Source organism: Pogona vitticeps, chromosome 4 (genome assembly GCF_051106095.1).
Source record: "Pogona vitticeps strain Pit_001003342236 chromosome 4, PviZW2.1, whole genome shotgun sequence".
Classification (NCBI taxonomy): Eukaryota; Metazoa; Chordata; class Lepidosauria; order Squamata; family Agamidae; genus Pogona; species Pogona vitticeps.
The window spans coordinates 145,344,733-145,365,974 of record NC_135786.1 but is presented as its reverse complement, the minus strand read 5'-3'; the positions used below and the strand labels follow the sequence as shown (position 1 = coordinate 145,365,974).

The window sequence follows — 21,242 nt, the reverse complement described above, 5'->3', positions numbered from 1 at the left end:
AGCTTCAAAGGAAGCCCCACGCAGAGTGTGTTACAGTAGTCTAATCTAGAAATTACGAGCACATGTACTAAGGTAGTGAGCGCCCCCCTGTCTAGGTAAGGTCGCAGCCGGGCAATCTGCCAAAGGTGGAAAAAGGTGGTGCGGACTACCGATGCCACTTGCGTTTCCATGATGAGCATCGGGTCCAGGTGTACCCCCAGGCTGCGGAACCCACTCTTCGCGGCCAGGGCCACCCCCCCAAACATGAGGGAGTTTCCCAAGCCACCATCCACAGAGTGACCCACCCTTAGAACTTCCGTCTTGTCTGGGTTCAGCTTCAGCCCGTTCTCCTGCATCCATTTCTGTACGGCCCCCAGGCAGCGCTGAAGGGACAGGACGGCATCACCTGCAGTTGGTGAAAAGGAAATGTAGAGCTGGGTGTCATCAGCATATTGATGACATGATGCTCCACACCCCCTAATGACCCTACCCAGCGGCCTCATATAGATGTTAAACAGCATTGGGGAAATGATTGACCCCTGTGGAACCCCACAATTGAGACTCCACGGAGCCGAAATACTCTCCCCAAGCTGCACTCTCTGGGGGCGGTCCTCCAAGACGAAACGGAACCAGGCCAGAGCCAAGCCACCGATACCCAACTCAGAGAGCCTCCCCAGGAGGATACCTGTCATTTCTCTCCATTTTCATTCGTTTTACTCATTCTATAGCAATAGTTCCCAATCTTGGGTTTCCAGATGTTCTTGGGCTAAAACTCAAAGAAGCCTTCACTACAAGATGTGTCGGCCAGGGTTTCTGGGAGTTGTACTCCAAGAACATTTGGGTACCCAAGGTTGGGAAGCACTGTTCTATACCAAATTGTGTATGGCGATGTGCTATAAACATTTATATGAAAATGGCTAAAGAATTATTGGTTCCACAAACAGCTTTCCAAGGTTTGGCTGCACCTCCCTGAAGGGTGAAGCATTAGCTAGGGCAGTGGTTCTTAACCTTTGTTACTCAGATGCTTTTGAACTGCAACTCCCAGAAACCCCAGTCAGGACAGCTGGTGGTGAAGGCTTCTGGGAGTTGCAGTCCAAAACTCCTGAGTAACCCAAGGTTAAGAACCAGTGAGCTAGGGCATATGGGAGTTGAAGTCCAAGAGTAAGAATCATTCTTTCTAAACAAATATTTTTTAAAAAGCGTTTGGATGCTTCCCTTCTGTAGAAGAAAATGTATAAATGCATATGCTGTCAACAGAAGCGTAACAATAATAATATTTAGTTAATTAATATTTAGTGACTTTAAGACTCATTAACATTGATTTTCAAACTTTATTTTTAGAACACCGCATTTATTCATTTAGCTAAGGTGAGTGGGAAATGTAACTTGTTATTTCCACTTGTGAACCAGAGCTTTAATTTCATATTAAACCAGCACTCGTATGGCTTCAGAACTTTCCCAAACTTTAAATAGCTCTTTGTCTCTGATCTGCAGTCAGAGGTAGAATAATTATAAAGGAATGAGTCAAAATTGATTACTCATTATGCCAATGACAACTGGAATTGGTCTTGTCAATTTAAAAGTGAAATGTAAAGTTAGTCCCCTTATTATCCAATCCTACCTGTTATTTCTAATCTCTGATCATAATTAGAAATGGCAATTCATTTTGATTTGTGGTTTGTCAGGCTCGATAAATCACAAATAAAAAAATCATGGATTTTTTTGGTGAATCAACAAATTTGTGATTCAGATGTTTTAGGCATCTGAGTTATACACTCACAAAGTGGACACCCCCCTCAGGAAAGTGCCCTTTAGCAGCTGGCTTGGGGAAACCCAATCTTCACCAAAATTGGAGGAACGGTAGAGGAGAGTTGGGGGAAGCTTCTCTATCATTTTGGTGTCTCTGGGTACCAGAGGGGCATTTTATAGCCCAATGAACCGACAAATCCAAAATCATTAAAAGTTCATTGATTCACATTTGTCAGGGCATTGATTTGTATGAATATGAATCAACAAATTACCAATTTTTGAATGAATTTGGTGATTCATTTTTCAATTATGCCCATCTCTAATCATAATGGTTAAATGTGCCTTAATATGTTGTTCAGTATCAATTGCTGGTAAATACAAGCAAGACTGTACTCAAACCCTTCGTGTGGGCTTCCAGAGGCCTCTAACTGGGAACTAGGGAAGCAAAATGCTGAACTAGATAAATCCTTTGTTTGAGCTAGTGCTTCTCTTCTCTTGTATTTAATATGTCTCCCAAAGAACTGTATACTGTATTCTGAATGCATATCTTTCATATAATGAAGATGAGAAGATGAACTTATAGATGTTACAGAGGCTCTCCATCAATATTTCTATATTGTCCAAAAATAGTCAGAATGCTGATAGTTAAGGCTGTCATTTAGTACCTAGCTATAATGTGGTAGTAAGAAAAGCCTTAGGACAATTCCCGAAGAAAAACTTTTTCATACCAATTGCTGAAGAAAATTGAATCTGTGCCATCTGCTTCCAGGAGCCCAGTCCAATATCAAAGTTTGAAAAATATATAATTTGATATATAATCAAAGTTTGAGAAATATACTATTTTTACTGCAACTCCCAGAATCCTCCAATCATAATCTCCACTCATTTTTCCAGCTCTGCCCATTATACAAGTGACTGGGGGAAAGCAGCAGGTGTTGCTATAGATACAGCTTATATGAGGCTCAATTGATACTTATAATAATGATGCAGGGCTGTAACTGAAGTGGCGATGGATCAATTTCATAAGACGTCAAGTTATAGATAAGGATGCCAATTTAAAATTCACTCCTTCCCATTTCTGATAAACATATGATGAATTTGCAAATCCGAAGTTTCTGCATTGCTAGGTTCTACAATAAAAAATTGTTTATCAAAATAAGGGGCTGGTGGGAATACCAACATAAAAATCTGCAGTTTCACCATGCTGTCAATGCACAAAACTGCCATATTTAAAACCTGTGCACAACAGTACAAGTTTTCTTCTAAAAAGAATTAGGTATGCAGTGCATGGAACACTCTGTATACACATGTTACGTGGCATGTGAAATCACAGCTGTTCAAGCACTTCCACTGCTTGAGGTCATAATTAGAGTGATGCCCCCTCAATACAGTATCATGCATGCTCCCTTAAAATGATGGTAGAGTTTCTTTCCCCACTGAACACAGTAATGCTGCTGGCCAGCAGGCTACTCTATGCCAATGGGGAGGGAAGCATTATCTTCTATCGCAGAGGATGAGATGGTGATGATGGCAGTTCCACACCCAGTGAAAAGATGCATAGTGGTAAAAGAGGGGAGATTGCAAGCAGATAATGAGAAAACTATTGAGCCATCTCTGAAAAGTGAAAGAAGCTGCAAAAGGGATAAGTAAAAAGCAGGGACAAAACACAGGCTACTTTGAACAGCCCCATTTATTAGTCCTTACCAGATAAAATCTAGGTAAAATTCAGTGCTTTTCAATCCCACTTAGTTCAGTGGGAGAAATTCTACACATATATTTAGCTCTTTCTACTCTACCTCCTGAGATCTTGGGGGTCTTCTTTTTTGGTTGGATCTCGCATGCCTCAAATTTATCTAGAAATCAATCATCATGGTTGCCAGGAAGTTATTGCTGGTGTGCAGATATAGATCTTATATAGCTACCTCTATCTAACAGATGCCATGTTGGGGGCGGCATTTATTTTCTTCCATGCACAAACAACGGCAGCCCCCCCCTGCTCCTCAGCTGGCCCTTTGGCCAGTTTTTTTTTTTTTGATGAATACTAAAGAAAAAGGAGGAAGGAATTTATACAGAGTCTGAAAAGCTGAGACCAATATAAAGCTGAGTCACCTTATGAATGGTAGTGAGCACAAGAGGGTATGTGTTGACCGTCTTGACTACTATTGGTGATGTCAACATGAAGGCTGCCTTTTGCTGAATTAAAGCTTTGCATAATTTTTTCCTGCTGGCAACACAATCACAGTATTCTGCAGCAAAATTGGGCCATTTCCTGGCATTTTGGATCATGGATAGAGAAGCTCAATATCACATGTTCATAAACTGGAGGTTTTTTGGAGTATTGAAAATTAAAACAGCCTAAATCAAGACTAAAACATAATTTAGTGAGTGTTCTTTACATCCCTAAGCCACTATGGCCATGGTGTAACAAAACCAGCATGGTTAGAATGTTGAACTCGGCTTCAGGAGAGACAGGTTTACCATATTTTTCTGCTTTCACTGAAGAAGAGGTAGGTTATAAATGAAACAACCAAAATACTGTGACTTACATTTTGCTTCCATAGATAACACAGCGAGTATCCTCACCCGACGGAGAAGATTTAGTCGAACTATCCAGGATGTATACTACGTTCCCATTGTGGTTTCTGATGGAGGGGTCCCTTCACTCAGCAGCAGTGCCACTCTTGTGATACGGGTCTGCGCGTGTGAGAGAGATGGGCGTGTGAGGACCTGCCATGCAGAAGCCTTCCTCTCGTCTGCTGGACTGAGCACAGGGGCCTTAATTGCAATCCTGCTGTGCGTCATCCTCCTCCTGGGTAAGACACCCTCCAGATTAAATACTGGTGTCCTTTCCACAGCCTTCCCATGATCACACCAGCATTATGGCTTTTAAATATAATGTCATTTCCAACCAAAAATTGCTTATGATAAGAGGTAATTAGAAATAGAAAGCTTTGATATATATTTTTAAAAAGGCTTGAGCTCAAATTAATAGGACTAAAAAGCCTTTAAAGCAGATGGCTGAATTCCTGGCATCCAATGGAATTAATTTTGCAGAGGTCAGGGAGTAATTAGCATTGTCAATCTACCTAGGTAATTGAGGAAGATTTCAGGAAACCACTAGCTCAAGTTCCTTATCCAGTTCTCTTGGGGAAAATGAAAGAAGAAGAAGAGATGAAGAGAAACTTCTCTCCGTCTCTCTCCCTCTTTTTTTTAAGAGACTTCTCTGCCAGAAGCACTATCTGAACCATTTGAAAGCCATTTGCTAATTACTTCTGTGGGATAAGCTGATAACAGCACAAAGTGTCATCAAGAAGGGCAAAGGACTGAGGTGGCAAGCAAAGGATTCCATTAGATAAACATTGGAGATCCATGTCCTTTGAACACTCTTATGTGTTCAGGCTAATTTGAAATGTAACCATGAGCTAATATTCTTCTTTGACTGAGATTCCATGTATCTCATTCATGCAATACAGGGTATAAGAAGGTAGGTATGCTTGTGTTTGCAGTACTACAAGTCTTGAGTGTAAACTCCCTTTGAAACAGAAACACTATTATCAGTGGGATCTATATATGATGGAATTAATCCATACTTAGATCTGCCTAGAGTTAGGAATGTGAAAATCTCCGAAGTCTCAATCCATCTTTGGTTTCTTTCTGTTTTTGCTTCATATTAGGTTAAGACCTAATACCCCTCATGGGAATACATTGGCAATTGCTTTGTATCTTTCCTAAAGCAGCCACTTGTCAGCGTGTCACCTGCTGACTAAACATACTTGTACACATTTTTGAATTACACTTGAATTTACACTTTTTTTGTTGTACGCATTTCTTTGTTTGAAATTTAAAAAGAAAGTGGACACTTGACATTTGCGGGTTGCTCCCCTTGTTGAGAAACTAAGAACTGTGCACACATTTTTACATGGTTTGGATAGCCTGAGTTCTAAAACAGATAATGTCAATTTATTTTCCATCCTTTCATAAAGTAAACTCCCAATTGGAATTTAATCTTTACTAATTTAAGTCTCATTGATTGCATCAAATCTATTCTGAAAGGGACTAAGAGTACAATTCTAACTGGCTGCACTGACTGAGGACCAGTTGAGTTGAGATTAAGCCATCTGAGCTCATGCTAAATTCAAATTCCCAGCCTAGGAGTGTTGGAAATTACTTAGGACTACTGACACTTTGACCTAACTATGTACCACCATTGTAACTATAATCTTCGGCAGGAGGACGTTTGGATCTGGCTTCAGCTTCACCCCTTTACCACCAATTTTGACTCCTCGGCGGACAAATCTGAGCCCTATGAATTCAGCCAGCCAAAGGGGTTTCTGCTGCCCAAGGGAAATTAGGGTGCCAGCAGAAAACAATTCAGCATTTTTCAGTTCCCTTGCAGCCAGAACATCCTTGGATGATATTGCACTGTTCATCTTCATCTAATTGTGTTCCTTTTAAAAATAAAACCAGCAAATCTTTATCCAGATAGGAGGAATAGGAATATACCTATGTATGTAAATTTCTTAAGCATCTGTATTAGCAGTCATTTATTGACATATTTGGTAAGCATCTTTATTAACAATCTTATTCCCTTAACTGGTTAAAAAAAGTTAGTTTGAGGTTTGAGGTTGCTGGTAAGGAGCAATTCCTTTCAATAGACTACAGGCAAGTCCCAGTGGAGAGAATGACAACATTTGAATAAATAAAAATTAATTAGGTAAGAAACTGTTTTGAAATAAAAAGCTCATTAGGCAATACTGGAAATTCCTCACTCCCATTCTGTCTGCTCCTGAGTACAGATGTTGCTTTCTTTGGGATGGCATTCTCATTAGTGTGGTGGCTGCCTCCTTGTGGAACATTTTTCTGCTTTATATTAAAATTATTCAGTTCTTATCTGTAGGTAGCTGCTTGTTGAAGGTCTCCTGGTGCAAATCATCTACATTTTATAGTAGATTATTTTAGTTATAGCTTGATTTCATATATTGTTTTATGTTGTATGTTTGACTGTTATACATTTCTTGGAAATCATTAGGTGTTAATTGTTGTATCTATAGTCAGAAAACAATTAAAAATATTCCTTCAGTTGATATCTATTATAAAATCAAATGGATCCAGTCCATTCTCATATGCCAGAAAAATCAATGGAATGCAGTGTGGACTGAAGTTGAAAAATTCTAGTACTGTATAATTATTTATTAATTTATTTATATATTTGATTTTTATCCCGCCTATCTGGACCAACGAAATTATTATCAATATCTGTGTTGATACAATTAGTGATAAACTTTTCTCAGTCTGCACTGAGAATCCTGGTAATTTGGATATTTCTGTTACACTCTATTGACAAATTTAATGTATGTAGTTGCATAAAAAAAGAGTATCAGATTTCCTAAATGATGTTTCCAAGTCCACAGTCTTATGATCAGTTCAAGGCCAAGGCAGGAATGTGGTTTTCTAAAATATATATATATATATTTAAATATTCAGGAACACTTTGAGAATCAACTTTCTCTCTTGGGATTGTTTTGCTTTCAGTGCTCTCCCCCTTTTCTCCTCTGGTGGTATTCTAGCATATGTGGAAAATGTTTAGTGTTTAATTGTAGAACTATGTACCTTTATCTAGTAAAAGTGGATGATATCCAGTGTAGTGTAATGGGTAGGATGTTGGACTAGGACTCAGGAGGCCTATGTTCAAATCTCCACTCGAACATGGAAACTCACTTGGGGAGTGGAGCTGGTAAACCACTCCTTAAATCTTGGTCAATTTTTTTGATGACCAAGATGTACCCATTTTGGACCAAGAAGATGGTTGGTTTGAGAGGCGGAGTCAGGGAGGCCATGTGTGTGCATATAGAAAATCTCTCACTCAACAGGGGTGAAGGCCTTAAATAGAATCTGTCTCCTATTTATCATGCTACCCTTTCATCCGTCCCCAGAAAGATCAGGACCACACACACCAAAAAGACCACTGTTAATGACCCATGGGTGGAGAAGGACTGCAGAAGTGGAATTATCCCTCACACCAGTGCTTTGTCCATCTAATAAGCCTATTCAGATCAGGGGAAAGTGAAACCAACCTGGAGGATATATCAGGGATTTCTGCTCAGACTGAAGAAAGTACTATACTTGGATGAGTGGCAACACATTTCAACCTGATAAGAAGTCCAGTTGCCATGACTCATCTCCTAGATAACCTCACCTAGATGACTGAGAATCTTCACAGATACGCCTTAAATATCTCACTCACCTTGAAAGCCCTATTAGGGTTGCTGTAAGTCAGTTGAGACTTCATGGCACATAGTAAAAGAGGACATTTTTATAAAGTAGAAAGACTTGAACTTAAATGCCAGACAGTCTTTTCTGTCAGTTGTGAATCTAATTTCTGAGGCAATATCCTTTGATTATTTTAGTCATAAATTAAAGCATTTAATAAGTGGCTGCTGGGACCCAATTTTGGCGAATAGTTTTGGGAAGTTAAGTTATTTGGGGCTTAGTGTGTAATTGTAAAAGGAGAACATAATGAAAAGTATTAAAGATGACTGTTATTCACAATTCAATTATTTTTTTAAAAAACCCTCTGGTTTATGAATGTGGGCTATTGCATGTCTCTATCCATAGTTCAAGTGCCAAGAAATGGCCTGATATTGCTCTGCAGTGTCATACCCACATTGTCAGTAAAAAAAAAAAGGATGCTGAGCTTTACATAGCAAAGAGTACTCTGAATGTTGACAACATCAATGTTAGCAGTCAAGACGGTCTATAGGATACCCTCTTGTGCTTACTCCCGTTCACAAAGTAACACCAAGCAAGGGAAAAGCCCAGAAGCTGACTCATTTTTTACCCATCAGTTAACCTCTTCTTATTCAAATACAAAGCAACAGTTAGGCCTGTTTTTCAACAAATTTTCTAGGTATGTGTTGTTTGGAGCCACAAAAAAGGTAATCAAAATACCTAGAAGAAATAAGTATTTCAGATTTACTGTATGCACTCAAGTACATGTCTGTGCAATGGGAGGTTCCTGGATTGTTCATCCCCAAGCAGTGTACATGAATTTGGAGTACTTGTGCCCCATGCAAGCCAGTGTATAATACTCCCAGTCATCTGTACCGAGCTATGCTCGTTCTGGGCTGATATTCTTTTATGCTCAACACATTCAGAATTCGAGAGAAGGCTTAAGGAAAAGTATAGATACTTGTTATAATTTTATATTTTAAAACACTCTCTGGGGTCTTTCTTTGCAAAACCATACTTGCTGGAGATTTCCTTGAACCCATGAGAGAGAAGTAAAATGGTTTAAATTAAGGCATTTAACTGGCTGTCTCTTTTGGATAGAATAAATTATATTAAATCAAGTTCAACACCCCACACTTTTTGTATATGCTGATTTGCTATTCTATAGTAAATTGAAGGCAACAGCAAATATTGTCTCTCAGTCTCCTGCTTAATACCAAAATTTATGAATCATCACCTTGTGTTTGAAATATTGGCAGTATCCAGATTCAAAAACAAGAGCAGCGGTAAAGATCAAGTTCAGCTGGCACCATGTTTCAGCAAAGAAAGTAAGGTCCCTGATGCAGATACGCAAAGACCTCCATCCTCTTAATCTTCAGAATCCAAGATCTGAAATGTGAATCAAAGCCACCTATCTCCATACACATCTGCAATCAGTTCAAAAGCCAGTTCAACTCCAGAGTATGACTGATCATCTCAATGTATAAGACCCTGTCAGTTGCCTTCTCTGGAAGCAGAGGTTTCATCACATATGGCCATCCATATTTTCCAAGCAGTACTCATCTAATGATCTTGTTGAAAAACACAGTTGCTTTGTGTTTGAGTGAGAAGTAGTTTACTGATGAAAAAAAGCAGTCAAGTTCTAGGATATTCCTCTTCTTGGCATCGCTTTGTGAATAGTAGTGAGTTCAGGAGACCATCTTGACTGCTGTTATTGGTGTCAACATTCAGGCTGTCCTTTGCTTTGTAAAGTTTTTCCAGCTGGCAACATAGACACAATAATGTGTAGTAATATTGGGCCATTTTCAGGCATTTTGAATCATAGATAGAGAAGCAGAAGATTTGTTTGTTGTTTAAACACTTCAAAAAAAATTAAACAACACCACCAGTTAATGAATGTGAATCTTCTGCTTCTCTATGATTCAAAATGCCATTTACTGGCTTTTCAAAATAGAAGTGTACATAAATTACAAGCAAATTCCAAAGAGCAACTTCCCTCATGCAAAATTACAACTGCTAGATTTTCCCAGAAGAGGATCATATCTATGGTTGCTGGGAGTGGGCAAAACCAAGAACAACTGGGATGTGTATGTAATCCCTCTGTGTCAAGTTTCAATTTTTCTTGAAGTGTCATTTCAAAGTAATTTTGTTGTGGAAAGTTCATCTTGGCTTCATTAGAAAAACAGCTAAAACAGAACTTTCTAGTTAATACTGTCCCCAAGTTGAATGAAATGGCAATATAGCAAATAGCCAAAAGAGAAAACATGGCAAAGATCAGCCAGTAAACTTAGAATTTGGGAAATCTGATTATTTATGTGGATTTAGATAAAATTTGTTGATGTTTGTAACATACTGGTATTCGAAACTTTCAGTAAACATTCATATAAAATTCAAGATTATACTTCTAAAGTCCTGTATTTGGATTATGTGAGGTTATGAGGAAATGGTAGCTTACCTTGCACCTTCTTTCATACCTCAGAGAGGAACCTGTTCTGAGCAGTTAATAGTATGTACATTTATTTCAGTGTAATCAGTGAATGAATAAGTGGACACATCTGTTAAAAAGAATGTGATTAATGAACTCAAAATTATTTAATTAGCCAGCAGCCTTACTAATTTCCTCTCCTGAATTTCTCGTCAGTGATTGTGGTCCTTTTCATCACGCTGCGACGCAGCAAAAAGGAGCCTCTGATCATTTCAGAGGAGGATGTCCGGGAAAATGTTGTCACATATGATGATGAGGGCGGAGGCGAAGAGGATACAGAAGCTTTTGACATCTCAGCTCTGCGGAACCCCTCTGCTGCTGAAGAACTGAAGTATCGGAGGGATGTCCGGCCTGAAGTGAAGCCAGCAACCAAGCATCCAGCTTCATCCAGCCTTGACAGGATAGATGTTCATCAATTTATTAAACAAAGATTGGTGGAGGCAGACCTTGATCCTAGTGTGCCTCCATATGATTCTCTACAGACATATGCTTATGAGGGTCAAAGGTCAGAAGCTGGATCTATCAGCTCTTTGGATTCAGCTACTACACATTCTGACCAGGATTATAATTACCTTGGTGACTGGGGACCAGAGTTTAAGAAGCTTGCTGAACTTTATGGTGAAATAGAATCTGAAAGAACAACTTAATTACCTTTTATCATTATCCAAATAAGGAACATTTTAGTTCCCCAAGCAATTCGGAAATGTCAAGAATGGTATCAACAAAGAGAGAAAGATATAAATATATATATATTAATACAGTACTGCGAATGGACTGCACAAAATTTACACAGTTACTGTAGAAACAAGTGCCCTTTTCACACTTGAAACTGGGTTCCTCAATGGGAAGAAAGTCAAATTTTGAAGAGGGGGAAAAAGTACCCCCAAGAAAGATTGTCCCTTTGTGTATATTTTTAATTGCCCAATAAAGTCTATGGTACAGTATCAGTAACAATACTTTAAGATACTTAAAGTAAATCAAGCAATGACCGATATTATTGCATTATCCCTAAACATACCAGAGCTACAGTGAGTCAATAGTGGTGCTTACTCGTAAGAACTAACTTTATTGGTTTTGGAGTTAGTGTCTAACTCTGTTTAGAGGTTTAGGGGTTTAAGATAATGTGATGGGGAGGTTGTTTCTGCTCCAGTACATGCAAGCAGTTCTGGTTCTTTGAGAAGGATTTATTGCTATCTTCCCTTACTAAAATGCAGCTGGATTTTACTTAAATACCAGCCCCTTGTTGTGGTGTGCAGCCTTTCCTAGACCAGTCATAATCTTTCCATCAGAAAGACTAGGAAGCAAGAGTTAACTTTTTGAAATCATCTTGGACCTCCTCTCTCCCACATGCTTTAACTTTGCAGTTGCTAACTGGTATCAAAGTTATGACTTGATTTTATAGTTATTTTCAGTGCAATCCTGTGCATGTATGCTTAGAGGTAAGACCGACTGAGTTGAATGGGCCTTACTCTCATGGAAGGGAGTATGAGATAGCACCTTTTGTCTATTATTTTTACCAACATTTTTTGGGTTGTGGTGGTGAATAATTTAGATGGAACAGCACAGAAGGTCCTTCTGCAAAGCAGCAGGAGATGAATAGGCATTCCTCTGTTTGCTCTTGTTTGTTTTAATGTTATTATATTATGTGTTAAGCTATGCAACAATTTAGATGGTTTGGAATTGATAAAGTTGTAGATAAGATGCAAATATAATTCACTGGAATCGAAGAAAATGTAGATAAGATGCAACTGACCACGGTATTCTAAGTCCCTAAATGTGATGGGCACTTGGTATGGTCTAACAGGTATTTATGCCTGTTCTCAAGTGAAAGAGTGTAGGTGATGTAGATAAGCCTTCCTCAGTCTGCTCCCCTTTAATGCTACAGCTTCTATCATGTGATCATAGATAATGTTGACTGAGGCTAATAAAGCATGTAGTCTGAAATCTCTGAAGGGTACCAAAGCATTGAAAAATTAGGCCTTTCTATCCATAAGAGAATCTGGAACCCCTAAAAATTGACTGAATACGCTATAGTAAGTCCCATCACTGAAGCTAACGGCCAGTAAATGCAGTTGTCCAAAGGGCAACATCAGTACAGAACATCCATACAACAATTATGCAAAGCAGAGCTCCAGCGGTATCTTATTTTTTTCTAATATGTATTATTAGAGTAAAGCACCCAATTCTTTATTGCAGTAATACCCACTGGTCAAAATCCTGTTGGGCAGGTTCCAGCCCTGCAACAGGAACAGCAGCAGCATCAGGTTACCACAAGTACAAGACTACCCTTTTCAGTTTCAGTGTGCACGCAAATTTGTCTCATTGCTTGCAAGCCGTGTGCACCCAAGTCAAGAAAGGAAGTCTTCAATTAGTAGCAATCTGGTGATGACATCATTACCATTGTTCAGGAGAACCTGCACAGTGGAATGTTGTCCAATATTTTTAGAGGAGCATACATGTATTTTATGTCCATATGTAAGATGGTGTTCTGTTTTGGTTCAGGTGTTGAAGACAGTATGCATATTATATGTAACATCTAAGGCTTGTTCAGACATTATATGTGAAACCGTGAAAAGTTAAATTACTGGTGGGGATGCACACAAGCTCCCTATCTTCCCACCCCACCCAAAAGAAAGGTAGATCTTTGTGTGTTCAGTGCAAAGTTCTATGCAAGTGTTCAACTGGTTGAAGTCATTGTGTTCACATGGTAGAGAATACTGTTATAGCAAGTGGCTCTGCAGAACTTTGCACTGAACATATACTTCTAAGTAGGACCAAAATATGAGGATAGACTGTATGTTCCCACATCCCCATCCGCACCACTGTTAGAACCCATCATACTTTCAGGCAACAAGTCTGAATAGGACTGCTCTGTATTTGAATTCCAGGTTTCTGCTGTTCAAGCAACTTTTCAAAACATCCCAGGTATTTCCATAAAAACAAGGCAATTTTTATTCTCTTATAATAAAAGGTTGACAAAGAATGACATTAGCCTATACAGAAATAATATCACCTTCTACATGTGCTTGTGTTTGGGCTTTTTACAATATTTTGACAGGAGACCTGAGATCTCCTCTGTACACGTTCCTATTTTGACATTTCTGAGAACTTTAACAAAAAGGTGGGACACAACTGTAATATTTAATGTAATATTGCGAATCTATCAGAATAGAAAAGGTCTCTTAATTTTTTTTAATCCAAGAGACCACTTCCAGCTGGCATTTACATAAGGGTCTACATCTGATTGCTAGTCCCAGCTAGAGTATGTGTGTGTGTGTGTGTGTGTGTGTGTGTGTGTGTGTGTGTGTATGTATGTATGTAATGTGTGCCAACTTCTATCCATAGGCAACCTAAGTTGGCTCCCGACAATTGAAATGATACAACAATCACAAATTTTAAAATGCTGTTTAAAAAACTAAATTAAAAAAAATTAAACAGTTATCAATATTCAACCTACAAATTAAAAATAATTTAAAATGTTTAAACATTTTAAAATCTCAAAATGCAATAACTATATCATTCCTGAGAGCCCAGTAAAAGCCTGCTTGAAAAAGAAGTCTTTGCATGATTACGGAGGGAGAAGGGGTTGGGAATTGATCAGCTTTTGAGTGGTGACTTGGCACTTACATGAATTTCATTGATTCAACATATGTACTCTCTCTGGGACTACCAACTGGGTTGAGGCCAAAGATTCTTCCACAGAACTTACACATATATGTGTTGACAATATACCCCTGCATATACACATGGATTCACACCAATATCATTCTTCTAAATTCCAATGCTTATATTGTAAGATATCTATCAGAAGGCATCTATTATTCAAACAGTAAGGAAGATAGCCAAGACAAAATTGTATTAGCACTTTGGTTCATTTTAGCATTTTTAATGATGATTAATTTTTCACTGTCTCAAATGTTATGTTGCCATTTTTTGGCTTTGACTATGCATGTAACAGAAGGAGAGACAGAGAAAAGTGCTATTACTAGACATCCAGTACTTGTTACTTTATTTTTTCAGTATTGTACTAATTTTATAGATTTGGAAGGGCACAAAGGAGTATGTGTTTCATTGTTTGTATGTATGTTTCATGTAGCCTTCAATTTATTGGCTATATATCACAGGAACTTCAAGAAACGTACTAGCTAACTTTCCAATTGAGTAGTGAGAACGAATTCAGCAAAAGGCTATTAACTGTGCAATTGGATTTCTCAACTCTTCACATTTCATGTGCTGAGTTTGCTTTCCATCTTTCTAAACACAAGACCCTCAGTACCTTTCAAGCTGTAGATAAAATCCTGACTTTAAGTGGGTTTCTTGCCATAGCATTCCTCCAGGATGATTATTTAAGGTTGGCAAAATAGGTATGAAACGGCACAATCAATGAGACACCTCAGGAAGTAAGTCTCCAGTGAACTACGAGTTACAAGTCTAATTAAATCCTTAAAAGAAACAACACTCTCATTGACTGAGCTTATCCCGTATTTCAAAACTATGACACAACCAGTATTTATGATGAACCAGGGTTTGCTCTACCACTGGGCAGAGTGGGGCAGCACCCTCAGATTGCAGACAGTGCCAGGCAGGGAGCAGTAATGAGATGTTCAAGGGTAGAACTATGTAGACCGTGTGGTCTACTTTAGTCTGAACAAGGAGATAATATTTTGCAGTTGCTTGATACAGAAATCACAATTCTGGAATGTCTGAATTAAATAAGCATTGCTTTGTAACATAACATCACTGACCTCACCGCAATAAAGGTGGGTTGCAGTTACCTCCAAGTTACCTTCTTGCTTACCGCCAATATATTAACTTCTTCAACACACTGTTTCTAGCTTTATTTCCAAAATATCTGATAGCCAATGCTCAGTGGTCTTCTTTCCCTTCCTTCCTTCCTTCCTTCCTTCCTTCCTTCCTTCCTTCCTTCCTTCCTTCCTTCCTTCCTTCCTTCCTTCCTTCCTTCCTTTTCTTTTCTGACATGGAATTTGGGAATTTCTTCCTTATAGTTGTAAACTGTCAGAAGTGATGGTTTTAGAGACCATGATATGTAAAAGTGAGCTGGCTGAATTGCTCAGTGAGTTATGTGTCTTGCTGTGGAGCCAGAGGTTGGGAGTTTGATTCCCAACTGTGTATCCAAGAAGATGAAGCCGCACAGTCCCAGAATGCCACAAGAAGAATGAAATGATAAACCATTTCTGAGTACTCTCTATATAGGAATCTCTGAAAAGGATGATGGTAAATCAGAATTAATTTGACTGCACACAGACACATGCAAATATTTAAGAACCACCCACAATTAGAAGGACTCATCATCTGTTTTTCACCAAGTGTCACTAATTTAAGGTTATTCTGTAATTTATAAAAGGTTAAGAACTATGCATATATGTGATAGATAACCTCAAGTGTGTTGACATGCAGAAGCTTCAGTCCCCCACATACATAAGAGTGATTTGGAGGAGGAAGGGGTTGAGGAGTGCAGGAATGCAAAGACGCACCAAGAACAAAGAAGACAGTGAGCACCAAAACACAGAGAAATGCCTTAAACTGAATTTGTACCATACTGTCAACTCTGACTGGCAGCAGCTTTCTATCACTTCAGGCAGGATTCTTCACCAGCTGAACACCTGGAAAAGAGACCGCCAGGCCCAGCTGTTGACTCTTGGCCTCTATTCCAGGTATTAACCAGGTCCATCTTAGCATCCTAGCAGTTTATTTTGCAAATCTCATAGCAAAATATGTTCTTGAATTTATTATAATACTGGAACAATTTATTTCTCTGACTCCTTTTTGCCCATATCTTCACTTTTTAAAATTCTTCCTATTGCTAGAGTACTAGTAGTGGTGGCGTTAGGATGCATACATGATAGCAGTCGAGACTGTATCCCTGCAGCAAAAAGGATGGCTGGAATGGTCTTTCTTCTCCACCCGTGGAAAGGTACACAAAACTACAGGCCTTGGGATGTGACCCACCCACCCACACACACACACATTAATCATTGGAGTAATGATAATAATAATGTTCCATCAAGTTAATTCCAACTTATGGGAACACTTTTCAGTTTGCCAGGTACAAAGTACTCAGAAATATTGGTTGTTGTGGGTTTTTCGGGCTCTTTGGTCGTGTTCTGAAGAGCCCGAAAAACCCACAACAGCCATTAGATCCAGGCCATGAAAGCCTTCGCGAATATACTCAGAAATAGTTTGATATTCCCTTCTGAGGGCACTCTGGGATTGTGCAGCTTGCCAAGAGCTACACTTGCTGGCTTTTCTCTTGGGAAATACAATAGAAAATTGAGCTTCAAGCTTTTGATTCCACAATTGGATACCTAGCTCAGTGAGCCACTCAAACAGCTGATCATAGGATTGCATCCTGAGAATTTTTCTATGGCACACCATTGTATTTAGCATACAATTTGGTAATTACTGGCTTCTAGGTTGGTTTGTATCTAAACCAGTGGTTCCCAACTACAGGTCCTCAGATTTATTTAAAAATTGACCAATCCCATCTAGCTCTTCTATTGCCTGGTAAATGTTCCCAATGCATAAACAAGAGAAAGCCATGCTTTCTCCACCCAGGATATTGGAGTGGTCCTCAATATGTTTATCAGCATTAAAACCCTGGCATTCACTAGAGGGCCACAATATTGAAGCATGAACCCACAGCAGTACACAGTGCGTTACTGGGTTCACACTAGTACAGTTGCTGTTTCCTCTCCCCAGCACTCCCTGAATCTCTACTTCACTGCTTGGGAAGAGGTTGCATGCATGCTCTGTGACAATATCCAAAACGTTTTTTTAATTAAAAATCTCATCACCATCACCCTACAGTTCCCAGATTTCATCTGGGTATCTATGACAGTTAAGATGAGACATAGTTAACATGAATTTGCAGTGTAGATGTGCTGTAAAAATTAAACGCTATGTCAATATCTGCATTCTTTTTTTTTCCAATAGCATTTCCTTTTCAGGTATGTGTTCTACTTAACTCTGTTTGTTTTTTTCTTACAAAATACCAAGGTACAACTGTTTTATTGTGGATGCTTCCTTGTAATAGTCCCATGATGGCTCTATAATACCTTCTCTGTCAGTGCCAGCATGCTTTTCAACACCAGTTGCTGAGAAACATGGATGGGAGGGTGCTGTTGCACTTGTATCTGACTTGTAGGATTCTCATTCATGAGCTTCTATTTAACCACTGTGGGAACCCAGTGCTGGAATAGACACTTCTTTGGTCTTATCCTGCCAAATCATTGTACACTTTTCAGGTGCTAAATGGTTCCTGCCATTCTCTTTCCTAAGTCAGTACACCCTCTGCTGTGCACATTATAATATTTTCCTCAAGACTTTTCAGTATTTTTAAGTGTCATGAGTGATGGCACGTTTGTTATAACTAAAAGACAAACAAACAAAAATGAAAGTGTCTTTCAAAGATGGGGACACTTGTACTACAGAATGACTTTGTTGTATCTTAATCGTTTGCTATGATTGATGGAACAGATAGAACACAAAGGACATAACAGCTATATAAGATTTGAGGTATTGCTTGAACAGAAAGTATGCCTTTAACATCTCTTTACGTCTGTCTTTTCTCCTCTCACAACAGCATATCTGTTTAAGACCTTTTGAAACAAATTGATTTTGCCCACACCGAAGGAGCTGACAGAAAGCAGATGCTGTCTTCATAATCCCATGACCATAAATGATGGAGACAAGTACTCAAGGGCATTATTTAGACAAGATAGAAAGAGGCATTGTCTCTCTTACACACACTCATACACACACACACACACACACACACTTTTTAGATCACATCGTTTTTCTTTAGAAGCCCTTGTGTCTTAGATTTGATGACTTGATAGCTGGTTTTATATACTATTACTATAAACCAATAACGAGGAATCCCTTTCAACTCAAGGGATAAACTCCATTTAGGAAAGGGCCTAAGGCACCACTGTCCAGATGGCAGTGGGACCTAATCTAACTTTTATCTACCGTATTTTTCCATGTATAAGATGCCCCCATGTATAAGACGCCCCCACTTTTCTAATCCAAAATTAAGAAATCTAAGTGGAGTTTAGCAAGTGTAGGGGGAAAGGGATAAAGGCGCTCCAGAATTGCTTTGATCCCTGCTTTCCCCTCCACTGGTTTTTGTTCTCAGCTTACTTCCATGTATAAGACGACCCTCAATTTTTAGTCTAAAGATTTTAGACAAAAGTATAGTCTTATACATGGAAAATACGGTAGTTAGAGGCATTCCCACAAACATAAAAAGCACAATAAAACCATCATCATCATCTCAGAACTGCAAACCTGGATGGAACTCTATGGGTCATCAAGTCCAGCCCCTGTCAAGGAGGCATACTGGGTAATCAAATTCTCATCCTCTGACTCCACAGCCAGGTACCTAAACCACGGAGCAACCCATACGTGTATATTTTGTTATTATTGATAGTGGATAGGACAATTACCATATTTTTCCGTGTATAAGACAACCCCCAATTTTCCAACCCCAAATAAGAAAATTTGATCGCTGTTTTCCCCCTCCACTTCCTAAGCCCCATGAAAACAGGATCAAAGGTCTGCAGAAGTTGAGGGGGGAAGCAGCGATGAAAGGGCTGCATGATTGCAGCCCTTTGATCCTGCAGCCCATTCATGGCTCCTTTACCTGAAGTAAAGCAGCGATGAAAGGGCTGCACAATTGCAGCCCTTTGATCCTGCAGCCCTTTCATCACTGCTTTACCCACTTCCTAAGCCCTGCAGGCTGCACGATCAAAGGGCTGCGATGTTTCAGCCCTTTAATTGCTGCTTTACTTTGGGTAAAGCAGTGATGAACGGGCTGCAGGAGCAAAGGGCTGCGATCGTGCAGCACTTTGATTCCTTCCCCCCTTCTGTGTATAAAACAACCCTCATTTTTTACTCTATTTTAGGAAAAAATATTGTATTATACACAAAAAATACAGTAATTTTAAATGCCACAGAGAAAGTCTGATGATCCTGAGTTAAGACTGTCCATGTGGAATATCATCAGATGAGTTTTTTTTTAAAAAAATTCAAATTAAGAAAGACAACATGTATACAGATTCAGGTACAGTCAGCTAGTATAGTTGAACTAGATTCCCACAATCCTTCCTGCTGCAGCTCTACTCTGAACCATTTTAAAATTATATACAGAGGGTCAAGGGATCTCCTGAATTTCATGAGCTATGGTAGGTGGCTGACATGCACAAAGGTGAAAGCAAAGTTCGATGCTGCAGTTGGAACATGAGAAGTATGAGTTAAGGTAAGGTGGAAAACATAAAGCAAGAAATTGAAAGTTGAAACTTTGCAGTGCTTAGTATCAGTGAACTAAGACAACTACAAAGTGTTTTATTCTAGAAATGACACATCTAGAAGTGTCTAATACTGAGGCAAGATATAGCAGAAGCAGATTGGGTCTGTAAACAAATAATGTCCACCAGACCTCTGGGGAACCCTATTAACCATCATTCAAGTGTATGCTCCAGCTACAGATGCTGAAGAAGTTGAAAGCTTTTATGCAAGCATCCAGGAGAAAGTAGATCACATGCCAAAACAAGACATGCTTATAATCATAAGTGACTGGAATGTAAAAGTAGGAAACAGAATCAAATACTGTATTGTTGAAAACATGGCCCTAGAGTATCAGAAATAGAGCAGAACAATTCATAGATTCCTGTGAAGTCCACTATTTGTTTACCAGAAGTGCATGTTTCAAGCATCTGAACAGATCACTGTGCATGTGGAAATCACCAGATGGCCAATACAGATATCAAATACACTACATAATTGGAAGCAGGAGATGGAGAAGCTGCACACACTCTGCTAAAACAAGACCAGGAGAACATTATGGTACTGATCATAAACTGTTAATAGCAAGCATTAGAGTAAAGCTGAAAAAGAACATTAAAAAAGTCTTATTGGCAAAATATAAATTAAAGAAAATTTCTGATGAATTTCAAGTCCACATAAAGAAGAGATTTGCATTACTAAACTCAGTGGTGAGCAAGAAGAACTGTGGATTGAAAGAAGAGATGTTATTAGGGAAGAATGTAAAAATACAATTACTGTGGTAAAAAAAAGGAAAGAGAAATCTACATGGATGATGGAAGAAAGATCTAAAATTGCTAAGGACAGGTGAGAAGCAAAAGGTGACAGAAGTAAGGTCAGATTCCTGAATACAGCTTTTCAGTGATTGTCACATAGAATCAAAGAGTACTATTATAATGGCAAGTGCAAAGAAGAGAATAAAAGAGGGAAAATGAGATCTCTTCTAGCAGATTCAAGAAATCAACAATGCTTGGGAAAATTGGAAGAGCAAGAAAAGAGGAAGACCAAATATGAGGTGGAGTGACTCCATCAAGAAAGTTATAGCCTTGAAGTACAAGAGTCAAGCAGGGTGGTTGAGGTGGTTTTGGGGTTCACTTCTTTTTATAGTTACCATATGTTGGGGGCAACTTGATGGTGTGCTTATGTGAGCACAACCCCCTCTTTAGAGGAAAGCAGAGCTAATATCATTGGTTTAAATGCGTGGGTGGGTCTGCCACAGTAAGTCAGCAAACCTCATAGCTGCAACCTCATAGAACCCTTCCACGATTCACACATGTGTAGTGAAGGGAGCAGCACCTGTATAGGGTTATTTCAGGTTATTCGTATAAAGTAAAAAAATAAGCTAAAACACTGCATCAAGGCAATTGCACAAATGATTTTGTTATTTTGTCTGTGGTCAGTAAATGATTTCATGATTGATTGTACAAACCTGACATGTCTGATCATGTGACAGACA

At 38.9% G+C, this 21,242-nt stretch overlaps 1 protein-coding gene across 12 annotated transcripts in view; it reads left to right on the top strand.

Moving 5' to 3' along the window:
• The window catches only part of CDH18 (cadherin 18), a 787,224-nt gene extending 775,839 nt beyond the window's left edge, over nt 1-11,385 (top strand). For all 12 annotated transcript variants that reach the window (XM_072998510.2, XM_078391717.1, XM_078391712.1 and 9 more), the window contains 2 exons: nt 4,290-4,541; nt 10,598-11,385. In XM_072998510.2, the coding sequence (XP_072854611.2) occupies nt 4,290-4,541; nt 10,598-11,088 (743 nt within the window). In that variant the 3' untranslated portion in view covers nt 11,089-11,385. The remainder of the gene's footprint in view (nt 1-4,289; nt 4,542-10,597) is intronic.
• The last annotated feature ends 9,857 nt before the right edge of the window (nt 11,386-21,242 follow it).